Below are 17127 nucleotides of genomic sequence, written 5' to 3' on the forward strand. Positions count from 1 at the left end.
GAGCCCTCCTCCTTTCAAACCCGCCTCAGGCCGTCCCGATGACACCTTCTACTTCGACCCAGAGTTCACCGCCAAGACCCCAAGAGGTACACACTCACTCACTCTCTCACTCACTGACACACACAGCCTCACAAACCCGCCTATACATATTTTACCTGATAATAGACATAGTGTGTGTGTGTGTGGCGTGTGTGCTTGCACACTCTCCAGATTCTCCAGGAGTGCCTCCAGTGCCAACGCCCATCAGCTCTTCAGAGGCTTCAGTTTTGTTGCGATAACGGAGGAAGAAACTCAACCATTACCAAATGTCATAGTAAAGGTATTATATTGTTGATGCATACCCTGGGAACGTTATTGACCAATCAGGATCAAGTACTGAACAATGCTGTATAATAACGTTTACTTTCTGTGTGTGTGTGTGTGGTGTGTGTGTGTGTGTGTGTGTGTGTGGTGTGTTGTGTGGTGTGTGTGTGTGTGTGTGTGTGTGTGTGTGTGTGTGTGTGTGTGTGTGTGTGTGCGCTCAGCAGCTGCACAGAAGCACGTCTCAGTTCTCGGACGCGTATGACATCAAGGAGGACATCGGCGTGGGGTCGTACTCCATCTGCAAGCGCTGTTTGCACAAAGGCACCGGCATGGAGTACGCGGTCAAGGTAGGCCCCGCCCCACTCCCACTGCCCCGCCCCCTCCAGCAGGGAGTCCGCTCTCACCCTCGCGCCCCTCCTCCTAGCGTGTGTAACCAAGCCTGCTCCTGTCGTCCGCAGATCATTAGCAAGGCCAAGAGGGACCCCACGGAGGAGGTGGAGATCCTCCTGAGATACGGCCAGCACCCTAACATCATCACCCTCAAAGACGTGAGTCCCGCCCTGCCAGTCTGCCAGTCTGACGCTCTGCCAGGGAGTGGACCCCCTGATCCCAAAGCACACAGCGCCAGACAATGTTTATGACTGATTGCGGCCGTTAAGGTGTGTTCCCAACAAAAAATGAAGGCGTGGCTCGAATCCATACAAGTCAAAGTCATTGCAGAGATGCATTGACTTTAATGCACTTGGTCCACACACATACCAAAGGACCCATGTTTGGGTGTGAACGCACGTCTCTGATACTTTACAATAGGTAAAGACTCGTACTGGTGGTCATCTGGGCCGTGGTTGAGAATGAATTGGCAGAAAGGAACGTTATTGTTTTCCAACTATTCGCGCCGCATTTGGTGTGAAAGCACAGTTAGGCTTGAGTCCTGCACAAAGTGAGCAGAAATAACAATGAGCCCACTGAAGATGACCTCCACTCCAACTGAACTATAATGCTGGGTCCCATATTGACAGTGGGATTGTTGTACTATCATTATAGTTGCATTCGTATATGTACTAATAAATTATACATTAATGTATTGTTAATGTATGTTATATTGTAGTAAAGTCTCCTAAACATAATGTACTGCTCGTAACTATGAATCATTAGCCATTATGATGACGCCTCTGAGACCTTTAAAACTAACAGTGGATCAAATATCTCATGCTTATGTCAGCAATCTCCTGCCACCCCAGATGCATATAAGGGGTAGGTCCCGACCCCAGGTGGTCTGGGGACCAGCGTCTGACCCCCTGTGGTGTTCCCAGGTGTTTGACGACGGGCGCTCCGTCTACCTGGTCTCTGAGCTGATGAAGGGCGGCGAGCTGCTGGACAAGATCCTGCGGCAGAAGTTCTTCTCTGAGAGAGAGGCGAGCGCCGTGCTGTACACCGTCACCAAGACCCTGGAGTACCTCCACGTCCAGGGGGTGAGAGGGCACGCACACGCACACACACACACACACACACACACACACACACACAGACACAGACACAGACACACAAACACAAACACAAACACACACACACACAGACAAACAGGCCGCGTTTCCAGCTAAGGTACCCAGAACTTTAATGTGATGCATTTTTAGCTAACCCTCCTGATTCTTGGTGTGTGTGTGCGTGTGTGTGTGTGTGTGTGTGGGTGTGTGTGTGTGGTGTGTGTGTGGTGTGTGTGGTGTGTGTGGTGTGTGTGTGTGTGTGTGGTGTGTGTGTGTGTGTGTGTGTGTGTCAGGTGGTCCACAGAGACCTGAAGCCCAGTAACATCCTGTACGTGGACGAGAGCGGGAACGCCGAGTCCATACGCGTCTGTGACTTTGGCTTCGCCAAGCAGCTCCGCGCCGAGAACGGCCTTCTGATGACGCCCTGCTACACCGCCAACTTCGTGGCCCCCGAGGTATGACCACTTCCTGTTTGTCCCTAACCCTCAGCCCAGTCCGTCCTTCCACTTCCTGGTCTCCATACATTTCTCCGTCTCGCTCTCTCTCTCATGCTCTTCCTCTCTTTGTCCCAAATTTTTCGTCTGGATTTTAGATGGTTAATTTGGTAGAATGGGCAAAAAAAAAGAAATAATTTATTTTTCTATTTTCAAACTTCATAATGTAGCTTCTAATTCCTACTGTCAGGTGTTGAAGAAGCAGGGATATGATGCGGCCTGCGACATTTGGAGCCTTGGAGTCCTGCTATACACCATGCTCACAGGGTACGTGTGTGTCAGTCAGTGTGTGTCATGAACACAGGCACTCGGATTGTGTCTCTGTTTGTGTGTGGAATGTGTGCGTGCGGTTTGAATGTGCTCCTGTGTCTATTTTGTGTGTTTGTTTTGTGTTGCGGTGTGTTTTAAAGCAAGGGTATTGTCTAACTCCATCTTGAAGCTGCAAATAGCTTCCAGATGGAGGGTCAATAACCTTTCCAGGTATAAATGTTTGTATCTCCCCACCCCCTCCTTTCTCTCTCCTTCTAATGTGCTCTCTCTCTCTCTCTCTCTCTCTCTCTCTCCTCTCTCTCTCTCTCCTCTCTCTATTCTCTCTCTCTCTCTCTCTCTCTCTTCTCTCTCTCTCTCTCTCTCTCTCTCTCTTCTCTCTCTCTCTCTCTCTCCTCTCTCTCTCTCTCTCTCTCCAGGTTCACTCCCTTTGCGAACGGCCCAGAAGACACCCCCGAGGAGATCCTGGCTCGGATCGGCAGTGGGAAATTCTCCCTGAGTGGAGGATACTGGAACTCTGTCTCCACTGAGGCCAAGGTGGGCGCGGACACTCGCACACGAAAACACACACAAAAACACAGATACGCACGTAAAAAATACACACAACAACACAAAAAAAAACACAGCCACAAACACAACCACACACATAACTGCTGGAATAGGCAATACTCAACAGTGAAGGTAATAATGTAATGCTTGGGCTTGCATAACATCGCCACCGCTTATGATATTGATGTATCGCATCCTCTTATTGGAAATCGATGCCTGTAGGATCAATAGATGTGAAGTATAGCATTACACAACAAGGATGTTTGTTTTATTGATAGTGTTTGTGGTTGTGGTTTACCGTGTTAGTGTTGTGCGTTGTTTGACCCTGACCATGCGCTCTGACCTCTGACCCCTAGGACCTGGTGTCCAAGATGCTCCATGTGGACCCCAGCCAGCGGCTGACAGCAGGACAGGTGCTCCGGCACCCATGGGTGATACACCGCGAACAGCTGCCAAAGTACACCCTCAACCGACAGGACGCCCCACACCTTGTCAAGGTACACGCACACACACAACACACACCACACAACACACACACACACACACACACAACACACACACAACACACACACCACACACACAAACACACACACACACACACACACACACACACCATAATCCTAACTACATAATGGGACCCAAGCTGATACCCTGGGCTGAAGCTGTTTCTGTGTGTTTACTCCAGGGCGCCATGGCCGCCACCTACTCGGCCCTCAACAGGAACGTGTCCACGGTCCTGGAGCCGGTGGGCTGCTCCACCCTGGCCCAACGGAGGGGCCTGAAGAAGCTCACCTCGACCGCTCTGTGACCTCATCACCCCCCCCCCCCACCCCCCCCCCCCGCCGCCGCCTCCATTCCCTGAGCACCCCAACTCTGACCTCGATCTGAGCTCCCGTCGGACCCCGCTGGTCTCAGGGACAGACTACTGATGGACCTAGCAACCTATGACGCCAAAAAGATAACGAATCAAAACAGCCTCTCTGTCTCCCTCCCCTCTCTCTCCCCCTCCCTCTCTCTCTCTCTCTCTCTCTCTCTCTCTCTCTCTCTCTCTCTCCCGGGGCCTGGACCGCCGTGGACCATTCCGAAAAAAATATTTTGTCTTACTGTAGCCTTGTTAGAATCCATGCTAGCCCTCTGCGTTCCAGAACAGACAGCTGGGCCGGAGAGGTGAGCGATCAAATAGCTACCGACATGAGCGCATTAGCAAATGGCTGAAAGGAGCTACAAGTTAGCGGCTAGCTGAGAGGAGCTTGTTTGTAGCTTACTGGAAGGAGCTATTAGCAGCTAGCTGAAAGGAGCTAGTTAGCAGCTAGCCGTAAAGAGACAGTTATTAGCTGACTGAAAGGAGCTATTAGCAGCTAAAAGCTGAAAGGGAAAATAAATCCTTTCCGTCTCTTAACTAGCGTGGTGTCTTCTCAGTCCCTGTTTCGGACAATCAAGCCTTGCCTTCTTGAAACCAGAGACTCTTAAGGTCAGGACAAACCAAGACAACATCAAACGTGCTGTATTTATTCCCAAATATTGAGGAACATTAAACAATAGCGTATCATTAATCTCATGTATGCATTTCAAAGACCTACAATCAATGTTATTATACCTATGTATTGTACTGAGGAGTTATATCATGCATTTAAAAGCCTCAAGCAGCCTCTGGTGATGACCCTGTCACCATATAGAGTCGGAGCAAGCGTATTGAAGTCAGCCCCTGAACCCTCATTGGCTGATTGAATAGGCCTCGCTATTCGCTGCGTTCATTTGCACCGTGGAAACTTGGAAAGTGCAACTTACACTTGGCAATTCGGCATAACAAAAATATCGCTCACCCTCCTTGCATCGTTACTCCCAAGCTCTAGGCCTTTCTGCTGTTAAGCTAGTTGCAAATCAGAGGGTTGGTGTACCCAACCCTGTGAGGGAAGGTTAGGCGTCAAATTGATAAATGAGCCAAAAAGATGCATGAAATTGGCCCAACCGATATATAGAACATGGAGGCCATGCCTGTTCTACCCCATGTAAAGAATCTGGTCAACCCTTCTAGCCCATCACAGCCTCCAATCATCAACGTCACCCTCGGCCCCAGACTGGCCTCTGAGGCGCCACGGGGCTGTGGAGCGTATGCACGGGGGAACCATTTCCACCTCCGGCTGAAAATGGCCGACTCAAGAGAGGACGAGGGACAGGGGTGTAGAACACAAGGCAGGAGGGGATCCGAACCTTCTCCCTCCTCGATGCCCAAGGCCAGAGCCAACGGTGTCCATATGTGTGTGTGTGTGTGACAGGGTCGGTTGGAGTTAGGGAGGAGGAGGGGGGGGGGGGGGGGGACTGAAGTGTAAATATGCGTTAGGCAACTCAGGTTTCTATGAAATGAAAAGACAATGCTATCTATTGTTTCTCTCTCGATGCTCAGCTGGAGCTGCTTTAGACACAAGCACACCTGGTGGGGGCCGGTGTAGGCATAGGAACAGCCGGGCGGCGACCAGGCAGAGCGGCGTCTCACCAGGGACGCCAACCCTTCCAAAGGAAATGACAGGCAACGTTAGTGTAAGTTCTACTGTATTAAATAGCAACCACAAAACGCTTGAAACCCGGGCTGTACGAGTGTTTCCATTCCATCACTATGTTGCTTTACTCCTGCCTCGGAACAATCCCGCGTGTGGGACCTGTCTCTGTGTGTGTGGTGTGTGTGTGTGTGTGTGTGTGTGGTGTGTGTGTGTGGTGTGTGTGTGTGGTGTGTGTGTGTGTGTGTGTGTGTGTGTGTGTGTGTGTGTGTGTGTGTGTGTGTGTGTGTGTGACTGCAGGAGTACACTGTGTGGCGCTCTCTCTAGGATTATGTATTTTGTTTTAAGGCACATGCTGTTGCACGTTGTATGGTGTTCCTGTTGGTATTAGGAATGATGTTGAAATTCCTCTCGTTGCAATCTCCCGCTAAGTCGTAACCTTCCAAACTCCTGTCTGTCAAACAGCTGAATGTGTAGCAGTGATGGGTCCTTAAGGGTATCATCATCATCATCAGATAGCTATAAAGCTTATCAACTTGATTAGCAGGAGACAGGAGTCCACTTATAGTTGACCCACTAACTAATTAGAACGACTTGAATGTTGTAGGTAAACCCTGGGGGAAAAATCCACATTTCACACACATCCGTACACTGGTCAGTAGACCATAGGACAAAGGGCCCTCCCTTAAACGACTGTGGGATTCAGGATCTTGCTCAAGGGCACTCCCAACAGCTGTGACCTATGTTGACAGTGAGGCTATGTTGTATGTTCTCAATGTGTTTGTAGACACAGTGGACGTCTTACTGGCACTTACCGTAAACACAGTCCTTGTACGCAGCATCAAAACATTGCAGTTCTGGGGGTCGTTTCCCCTGGTGATTTGTAGCAATAACGCAATCACCAGAATTATGCCAGCCTCTACCACGTTTAATCTACCATTACTGTAACCCAGTCTGGACCTGTCTGTGCCTTATGTCTACTGGGGAAAGCTCCCCCAGTATGAGACATAGCAGCCATTGGTATTCTGAGAGACAATCAAACTATGGCTCATGCCAACCAAGATCCGGTTAGCGAAGACCCATAACTATGTCTTGGACTTCAAAGAATCCCTCTGCTTAATAGCTAAGCTTATTGGTTAGGATTAAAATGCATCAACCCTAATGCTGTGGTAATCTCAAGCCCGCTCACTCTTCGTAAGTTCATTTGAATGTTTGGTAACATAAAGGATGTAATCGGTATAACATGGGAGAAAAAAAAAAAAAAATCTTTGCAATTTATTTTATAATATATATAAATAATAGGGTATATAATGTGCATAGCATCTTCACCTCACTCATCATTTAGTGTACATATTTGGGGAAGGAGTGTAAGTAATGATTGTTGAATGATTTTTTTTCTTTCTCGTGACTATGAATAGAGGGAATTTCTTTTTCTCTTTGGGGCATACTTGTGTTCACCTACATCGCTCATTTGACCTCCAGAGGTTTCAACAACCCACTTTGTGTATTTTATTTAGCCCGAGCTAGTCGAACTCTCCATTTTTATATCTGCAGTGAGAGTCAGACTTGTATTGAAAATAAAAAAAGGTCTTTGACAAAAAAATAGGAAATCTTGTTTTATTGACCCGCTTATTTAATTTCAATATCTTGTGCCTTGAAAGGGCCCACACTATAAGGAGTGCTTCTGAATTTTCAACTTCACATGTTGTTTTGGAGTTGTTTTTCCGTTTCATTAAACCTGGGTTCCAAGGAACAAATCAATAAATATAGTTTGTTTTTCACAGTGCTTTTATACTTACCATTGTTCTGGCCGTCACCGAATGACCTGAGCAGGAACCAGGATTGCCCACCTGGCCAGAAAAGAGAAAGACCCAAGCAAGCCTCCACTGTGCCAACACTGAATGGTGTTCTGTTATTAATGTTATAATAATGCATTAACCGATTTTTATCAAGTGATTATTGTGGGGAGAAGGATGTGGAATGCTAATACTGGGCAGAAAATCTAATTTCGGATAACCACTGAAGGAAGTTGATAAATGTATAAATGGTCAAGTCATTTATCTCATCATTCAGAAATATTTATATGTAGTTAAATATGCACAAAACCTTTATTAAGGCTTCAAAGGTGCAAAATGACAAAGGACAAAAAAACATTATTTAAGTTTGAGGGCTGTGTAACTGAAGCTTAAGGGGAAAAAGGCAACATTAAATCCCTACATCGTCTCCACCTGCCCGCCTTAGAAGTTCAATTCCCATTAGCTTTAAGCTTGGAAATGAACGATGAACTCTTGCATCCGGTACACCTTTCTTGGTCCAGGTCATATTAGGGCTGAACATTAATATAATTTTAGTTTTAGGGCAAATTGTCAATACTACATTACAAAACGTGTAGTGTGATGTGCTAAAGTCAAAGTGCTATCTTAAAGAAAATAAATGGAATGTACAAACCCCATATCAAAAACATGAACGGCATAGAAAACCGACCAGGCAACCGCCATAAGTTACAATTACAAAACCAAACCACTCAACAGAACTGAGTGGAAAAAACATCAACTTGTCAATAACATTGAGCTGGTCAAACAGTAATGGACATCTCCATTGAAACACTCAGACTGCATCATTGACGCCCACAAAACCACAGACCTAAAGCAATGAGGAACAAAAGCTTATCTGAGGGGCCAACACAAAGGATGAACTGAAATAAAATAAAGGTGCAAATGTATGTCCTTAAGATATGGCTTCAGCTGACTGATGGACCATTATTTGCCCGAACCAGTTGCATAGGACGTATGTTGTTACGTATGTACTAAGTACATACATAGTAAGTGTGTAGGTAGGTATGTAAGACAGTAAATAAATAATAGTGCAAACTCCAAAGTGAAAAGTCACTTTTGTAAGGCTATTGGGTGGGGCTGAACGATTTGGGGAAATACTCGAATTGCAATTATTTGTCCCAATATGCGATTGCGATTTAATGTGTGATTTTTATAATTTATTAAGTTCCGTCGATTCGATTAATCGTTCAGCCCTACTATAGTGACAGATGATGTCAGAGCATATCTTCTGACGTCTGTCCTGGGTCTGAGGGACTCACTAACATCACATTGTAATCAGTGAACAGTCTAAGCATCCTGTGGGGGATTCCTCTCCCACATCTCCCCTCTTCCCCCTGCCCACGCCCTTCTCCTTTTGGTGGTTCCTCATATGCACCAGCCGGCCCCTCTCTGTTCATCTCGTAGATCTGGCACTCGGGCAGTAGAACGGAGTGACCCCGATGTGCCTGACCTGGTCCTTCAGGTACGAGTCCAAGTTCCGGAAGTCCTTCTCGCAGATCTTGCACTCGGGAACGATCCCCTGGGTGCTCCTTCTCAAAGTGGACCCTGATCCCGAAGCGCCCCTTGACCCCTCTCTTCCTGATCTTGCCGGGGCCTTGAAGGAGCACAGGGGGCACTGGAAGACGGCCGCCTTGCTGGCGTGCCGCCGTACGTGGTCGGTCCAGACCAGCTGGTTACGGCAGCTGCTTCTGGCACATGCCGCAGAAGAGCTCTTCCCCAAAGCCGTTGTGGTGCAGCTGTTTCAGGTGCACGGAGAAGCCCGCCATGTTCTTAAACACCTTGCCCGGCGGAGGCACAGGCCGCACACCACCGCCTTGGTCCTCGGGTCCGTCCTGTGCGCCTCGCTGGCGATCCTCCGCGCTGGTTGGGCTCTGTGAGCTTTGGAGGTCGTCACAGGCCGTGCTGTCGGCGTCCGGCGCCTCTGCCCCACCGGCGCGCCGTACTTTCCGCTCTTTTTAGCCAAGGGCCGACGCAGGTGTTCCCTGCCCGTGGGAGGCTTGGACTCCTCTGCGGTTGGACACTGGAACTCATAACTGTCCCCCTCCGTCGCCAGGTCAGCATACCCTACGAGGGGCTCCTCCAGCTCCTCATGGAGTCTCCCACGGTCATCCCTCACCCCATAAAGTGTGTGCCCTGGTCCTCCGAGGGCAGGGCGTACGCTGCCTCCAGCCTGTCGGTGTCGTGGTCGACGCCATCGCCTCTCACCTCCTGGCACCACTCTGGATGCGTGCCCTCTATTCTGATCATCGTAACCTGGTCATTCCAAAGGGGTCCCAGGTTCCATTCTCCACACTCAGCTGAAGAGGATTCCTCTTCGTCTGCTACCCCACATACTCCAAGTAGACACTCAGAAGCATCCTTAATGAAGAAGGTAAACCACGTGTTGTTAGCAATCATATCATTTTATGATGTATAAGTATGATTACTAAGATACATGGTATGTGTGTCTGTGTGTGTGTGTATATACACTGCAGTACAGATGGTACTGATAAAGTGTCCATCTGTAGTTACTTCAGAATAAATATGATGCATTAATGAACACATCATAACACTTTTTTTTCTTACCACACTCAGAAGATCTTCACTTGAGTACGCGTTCTGTACCCAATCAGAAGTCAGCACCTAGTGCTGTAGTCAGCCATCGTTGCTGCTAACTAGAAACAACCCCTACATAAACCTAGCTCACCAAAAGTGCTTTAATTCGCACTATACGCTTCTCTAATCTCACGTAGCCTATATGGAATATAGTATTGTAAAAACCAAAGAGCCAATGTGCATTTAAATATATCTTAGAAATAACTGAAACAGTAAATAGTGGACCATTTTGTCTAGGCTTGCACTTAAAGGAAAAGGTTATTCTGGAAAATAATTATTGTGTGTATATTATTGAATAGAGTCGGACTCCTGCAGCAGACCGCCCTCTGGTGCGATGGATGAATGAGACGTGTCCTGTCAAGAATACACTATTCACCCAAATAAGAATACACTACTATATCAACTCATATACTATAGTATTCACCACTATAACAGCTTTTCACTAGAAGAAAACGAACAACCCTACTCGGTTAACGTAATTCGCTAGTCATACCATCACAGAAACGTCGTTTATTCCCTCCCACCACCACCACCACCCAAAGGATTTAGCGTCCATGTTTTGTCTTAAAACGAACGTTTTAATAAAGCACCTCGTATTTGAATGGTGCGACCGACGCATGCGTGAACCGGCGGGCGCTAGCAGTGACTACCATTCCTAGTTCAAAGTAGCTCTACTTAGCTCATTCCAGTAAACAGTACAGAACACGCTGACTTATCCTTGTCGACTGCGTCTCTTCAACACGACCGGTCAGGAATATGCCCAAGAATAAAGGTAAAGACCATGTGAAGTGGTGTTAAGTTAGGAGTCTGCGTGGCGGTGCGGAGGTCTTTGCGCTGTTTTCGGTCCGCCGTGTCAGACACACGCAGTGAAAACGTGACACCAGCCTGCTATGCTATAGCTAACCCCTGTGTCGGAGAGCGATCGGCTCTTTAGAAGACAGCTTTTTGTATCGACTTTCGTTCAAATCGTCGAGTGTCTTGAGTTGTGGTCCCGACGGACACGGTGAGGCTTGTCTTTACGGGTGTATCATGAGAAAGTGGATGTTAGCCCCCCACACACACAAACACCATCATTCAGATCAACCATTGTGAGGCTCAAACTAGCTTGAAGAGCTAGCCGTGACTAGCCTCTTGGCTACATTGTGAAACCCCACCCCCGGCGGTTCAATGTACATTTAATTAAGTCCATCTATGATCATTTACATTGACCTCCGGGACAATCGGGCCAGAGTAACACGTTGCTGCTGATGCACTCTGAGTTTTTTTCATGTTCCAAATCTACAATCTTGATTTGGAATGGATGTTGGTTGTGTACATGAACTGATGGATTAATGAGTCAATATATATTACATTTGTTAAGTCCACTCTAATACCCCTCTTTTCCCACTTTGACAGGAAAGGGAGGAAAGAACAGGCGACGTGGTAAGAACGAGAATGAGTCCGAGAAGAGGGAGCTGGTGTTTAAAGAGGATGGCCAGGGTAAGTTTCATCCCCATGAGATGTCATTCATTCACTGAAAACTGTCAGTTAACATGGGAACAACATGGGAAATTGTCAAAGCATTGTTTTCAACTTGATTCATACTATTGCGAAATGTCTTAAATATTATTTTATTTATGTCTTAAGATGTGAATGTCCCCTGACTTGTTCTATGCTCAAGTACAATCTAGTTGGAACCATTGTATTAAAAGTGTGTACGTTCAGATGAACAAGACCCTCCCTCCAGCCCCCTTAATATTCCTCTTATGGACTCATTGTAAGGCCCACTTTAGTTCGGAACTAGAACTTGCCTCACTCTTAATAGTCCGCTGATGGGTCTCATTGTAAGGCCCATTTTAGTTCACCAACCTAATTCTTCTGTATTTTCTCTCTGCGTTGTCCAGAATATGCTCAGGTGATAAAAATGCTTGGGAACGGTCGTCTGGAAGCCATGTGCTTGATGGAGTCAAGCGGCTTTGTCATATCAGAGGAAAACTCCGGAAAAAGGTATGAATTCCTGTCCAGTTGCACCTCTCTCCTAGGACACAGCCCTGGGCGCAGTGCCAGCTCAACACTTTGTCATCAGTTAGCCGTGGACTCAATGGCTCTGTGAGGGGGGCACGGGGTTCACCCTCTCTTTATACATGTTTATCTGTTATATATATATATGCCTATATATGGCGTATATATTTTTATTTTCTTTGTCAGTGTCATAGGTTGAATCTGTTGTATAAATATGTTTGTTTCTCTTCCATCCCCTTCTGGCAATCTCTTCTAGGTGTGGATAAACACATCAGATATCATTCTGGTGGATTGAGAGATTACCAGGTATGTACCAATTACAGTATGAATAGTTAAAAAAATAACATAAATACATTTTGATATGGCTGTTAACGAAACATTGATTCTGTCATGTTGATTTTGTTCTGGTCATGGTCATATCAACCCAAATTGCAAAATAGTTTTAATTTCGAAGCCGGGGTTGCATCCTTTAGCAAAAAACTACTCTAAAATGGCTACTTTCCTTGAATGGTAATATGCACAATTCTGAGCTAGCTATTAATCAGTCCAAGGCACTGGCTTCGCAAGTTTCATCACAATTATCAGGGCCCATTTTACCATTAACGGTCCAGTTCTGGGAATTTATGACGACCAAATAAACACAGATGCTACCCAGTCCGAGTCCTGCTGACAACCGATGTTGTAAAATAATAAATATGAGGAATTCAGCAAATGTGTGGCGTGTCCTTCACTATCGTTCAGTGTGAAACCGGTGTTGTGTTGCAAAGTAGCCTCCTGACTACGTGATGCTGAGCGACTGCTGTTCTCTTCCTCAGGACAACAAGGCCGACGTCATCCTGAAGTACAACGCAGACGAGGCCCGCAGTTTGAAGGCCTACGGAGAGCTGCCCGAGCATGGTGAGTGGCCGACACGCACTCACACCTGGCTGGAGCACCAGCCTCACGTAGCACTGCCCTGAACAGATCTAGAAGAACTTCTCGGGGTAGATGGCGTAGAGCCGCAGACGCTCGGCCGGAAGCCATTAACTGCCAATGGGCGGAGCTACGGCTGGTGTCCTGTTCGTTACCGAGCGATGCCAATGAAGAGAAACTGATTTCTACTAGTGGATGAACATCAGATGGGGCTTTTAATGAGTGTTTATTTAAGCGTATTTGAATAGTGGCCAGTCTACATGTTATTATGAAGCTGTCGCATAGTCTGTTTGTGTAGCCAATTGCGTGCTTACAGATCCCTGCCTCCAGCAATTATTGGTCAAAACAAATATGAAGTGAAAATTCCATTTCACCCAGATGGTAGCTCCTCTGTCATCAGATATTAGGTCATGAACTTAATATGATTTGTGGGACTAGCTCTACCCTGCACACACAAAGCCCTACAGTAAAAGTGGATAAGGAGTAGAGTCCATGTGCTGACTTGAGTGAATCGTTGATATTTACTAGTAGACTGACTTTTGGCATAGGTTACATTCGATTGTTACCTCTGTTAATTGCAGTGTTTCAGCTTTTTATAGTGGTGTTGATCCCTTTCTTGGCACAAATATCGGACACGATGAGTTCATCCTGTATGGCTGTCCTTAGGAACACTGCATATCCATGGTGGTTGTTCTTCACTGAATAATCTGCAATGGCTTGGGTTCCCTCTGGATTTCGTGAAGTACTTGTTTAGCTAACACTGTGCTCCCTGCTTTTCTCCAGCCAAAATCAACGAGACAGACACATTCGGACCAGGGGATGATGATGAGATCCAGTTTGACGATATTGGTGATGATGATGAAGACATTGATGATGTAAGTTCCCCTCCCCAAAAACTCCTTGTATGTATTAATATACGTATTTATACAAGTATATTTATTTATACATGTATGTTACTGGTGTAAGAGTTCAGGTGGGTCACCAATGTTTTTGGTCACTTTTTTTTTTTTGGTCTTTTTTTTTGCTCTGCGTTATTTATTTGGTACTTTTTTTTATAAACCCTGGGTAGGCTCACTAATAGGCCTTCACACATGCCCTGTGGGCCGGACATTCTCCAGATAGTACCAGAAGGGCTGTATGTGTTTACCCGGCCAGGCCCTTAGTGTAATGTCCGGAGAGCCGGAGAATCCACAACAAGCGAGTGTTTATGGGATTTCTATCATGTGACTGCCGCCAAACCAGGAGAACACAGTGTAGCATCACACTTTACTCTTGCCTGTATTTTGCAGGCAAGAGTTGATATCAGCATTATGGAGCTGGAAGCCTCCCCTGTGATGTAAGCAAAACTTTGCGACTTCCGCTGTAATTGTTTTGGGTCGCTTCCTGCCTCCTACACGGTCTACCCAGGCGCTATCTCTCGCCTAGAGGATACAGAGTTTATGTGTTAACACGTCTGATGTGGCTTATCGCCAGTTACGGGTTGCATGTGTTAAAGGGCACTCCTGAGCATCCACAGACCGGATTCTCCTGAGTTTATCCGGAGTTCATGTGTGAAAGGCCAATAAGATATCCAATTCTTTGCCCTGACTATCTGCCCTAATATGAAAGCCGTAAATGCTATAACCACGGCCAAGCCTTTAGTGATGTTCATGTAATAATATGAGTTGGTTGAACAACCAATTGCTGAAGACCTAACATTTTCCTTGCCAGGAGATGCAGTTAAAGGATAACGTGCATCTCGTGTCCCTCGCGTTAGCCAGAGCTACACATGGATAGTGTCGCCACAAACGGCTCAACTTGGTTGACGCTCCCGCTAGTATAATTTGCGTACGACACTGTTGCTTAACTACGATTTGTAATATTGAGGCCCAAAGCTATTCAAGGAAGCAGGATGTGCTTTAATTGAACCCTCATTCACAGCCTATACATTTCGTATTTAAATCCTTCTGCCTGTTCTCATCACGATTTTTATTGTAGCCAAAACAATCATAAAAACCTGGCTGTAGTTCGGTTATGGATTCCCCCGCACCACGATTATCTCATTGTTAACGGTCTCCTCCCACTTCTCAGACAGAATTGTCTTGAGTTCGTCTCGCTAGCCTTTGAGCTGCATTTAACCGGTCATTTAAGTGATGTCCACTTAGAGCGGCAATAGCAGCCGTGGTATATTAGCCCTGTTGCCAACAGGAGTAATGTCTGTTATTAATGTGTGTGTTCTGTCTCCCCTGCAGATCTAAAGGGCTGCTGCCAGGGGGGAGGTGGAATGACATTGGAGATGCTCCAGTTGTGTTTTGTTTTCCTCTAGCCATTACCGCACATCGACTCCTATATTTTTTTTTAATAAGGTCCTCAATGTACCGGTCCAACAACAAACAGTGTCTCTGGAATCTTCTTCCCATCATTTAGTTTTGTTTACTGTTTTAATAAATGTATTTTATGTCTCAATATAAATGCCTCAACATAAGAGTCAAAAAAATATATTATGGACATTGAAAACTTATCTTTTGGCGAACAACTTAATTGTATTCTTCCGGCTAGACTTTCACATTGAAACAAGAAAGTAAATCTTGGGTAACTGCTGCATAATTAGAACTGTGGGGGTCAAAGGTTACCTGAGGCCGATCTCCACATCTGGAGTGGCACTATTTGAGGTAAATTCATTAAATCTTGTTGTTCAAAATGGGCAAACGGAAATTCAACTCCCACCATACCCATATATGGTCTCTTCGTCACTCGTGCAAGCCACTATCACTACTCTCCCGAGGTTTGCCGTAACTGTCCACGACTGAACACCGCCGTTTGGCCAACGAGCTACGATGCGCTATCTTTTTAATGTATTTATATCGATTTCACCACAAGTGGAATTTCCTAACAAGTACAGAGTCTCTGGATTCGCAAATAAAAAGATAAACCATTCAATTGCTTGTCTTATTGCAAGCACTGCGATGTATTATAAGGATGTACATTTCTGCATGGGATAGATGGGTGTCATCCATGAATGGAGAGGTTGAGCTTTTCTTTTCTTGCTGTTTACTTTTTTTTTGTTCTGTTGTATTGCATAAAAAACCGACATGCAGGGAGAACAGAAGTACACTTTGTTTTGGTTGCAACAAAATGAATGCCCCCCCCCCCCTTACTGTAATCCTAAATACTTATTTTGTGTCCCTCATTTGTGTCTCTTTTTAGTTTTTATTCTGCTCACCTTATGGTGGTAAGACACAGCTGTCTCCTGAAGTTCTGTTGGTGCTGCCTCGATTAATAGGGAGCACACTGTTCCCCTCAATTAACTGTTCTATGTTTGAACCGATGTTACAACCGGTTTTCAATAAAGATCTTAACTCCACATATTGGGGTTGTCTCCTTGATAATTTATCATAGAGCTGATGCACGCTAGGGAGCGATGTTGAGCCATAAATCCGTCATAGTGGGATACCATGGAGGTATTTAGTAAGAACAGGTACGCCTGACGAAACTGGACCACCCCATGGATGTATTTACCAAAAAAGGGTACAACTGAGGTAAACTAGCTCAATGTCAATGACGTCGAGTTTTTGCAAACGTAGAACAAAGATTACACAATTCCTATTTTTTGTTATTCATTTTCGACATTAGAAATAATCCATGCATTTAAATGACGAGGGTCGAGACGCATTTCGGTGATCAAAAGTCGTTTATGAATTGGTCATTGGCCTGACGTGCCTGCATCAACAAAAGCATTGGCGGTATTATAACGAGGTCGTTTTGTTGGTTCCAGTTGACCGATTATATAATATATTACATAGAAATATCTTAAAGGCTGCATCACCCATCATGTATGTCCATTAGAAAGCAATTCAATTGTTTGTAAAGCAATCCTAATCGAAAACTTCGTGTTTGTGTGTGTGGGATAGAGGCGATAACCCAACCAACCAATGACGTAATGATTCCCGGCACGTGCGCTCAGTCTCGAGTCTGCCTCCAATCTTGGAATCGATGCGGGAGTTTATTTGGGATGAAGCGCTGCTAATCCAGCGCTACACAACGCGTCCGCGCTTCAATGGGTTTTGTTGACTTTGTTTACCTCTGTTGTCATCCTCTATCTCCCTGCTCATTCTCTCAACCCCCCCTCCCTCCCTCCATCTCTCTCGAGCCTCACTGTATCTCTCTCTCTCTCTAGCATCTCGCTCTATTCCTCTTTCTGGCTCTCTAGCAT

General features: G+C 46.0%; 1 protein-coding gene and 1 pseudogene across 1 annotated transcript in view; both read left to right on the plus strand.

The window, feature by feature from the left end:
- Window positions 1-3910, plus strand: part of LOC130377625 (ribosomal protein S6 kinase alpha-3-like) — a 4031-nt gene extending 121 nt beyond the window's left edge. The window contains 11 exon segments of the mRNA XM_056584781.1: window positions 4-86; window positions 211-228; window positions 231-319; window positions 525-650; window positions 762-851; window positions 1617-1775; window positions 2081-2242; window positions 2472-2548; window positions 2968-3085; window positions 3454-3594; window positions 3783-3910. Of these exon segments, the coding sequence (XP_056440756.1) occupies window positions 4-86; window positions 211-228; window positions 231-319; window positions 525-650; window positions 762-851; window positions 1617-1775; window positions 2081-2242; window positions 2472-2548; window positions 2968-3085; window positions 3454-3594; window positions 3783-3905 (1186 nt within the window). The 3' untranslated portion in view covers window positions 3906-3910.
- Window positions 3911-10699: 6789 nt separating this feature from the next.
- On the plus strand, window positions 10700-16299 carry LOC130377514 (eukaryotic translation initiation factor 1A, X-chromosomal-like; annotated as a pseudogene).
- The last annotated feature ends 828 nt before the right edge of the window (window positions 16300-17127 follow it).

This window comes from Gadus chalcogrammus, chromosome 23 (genome assembly GCF_026213295.1).
Source record: "Gadus chalcogrammus isolate NIFS_2021 chromosome 23, NIFS_Gcha_1.0, whole genome shotgun sequence".
Taxonomy (NCBI): domain Eukaryota; kingdom Metazoa; phylum Chordata; class Actinopteri; order Gadiformes; family Gadidae; genus Gadus; species Gadus chalcogrammus.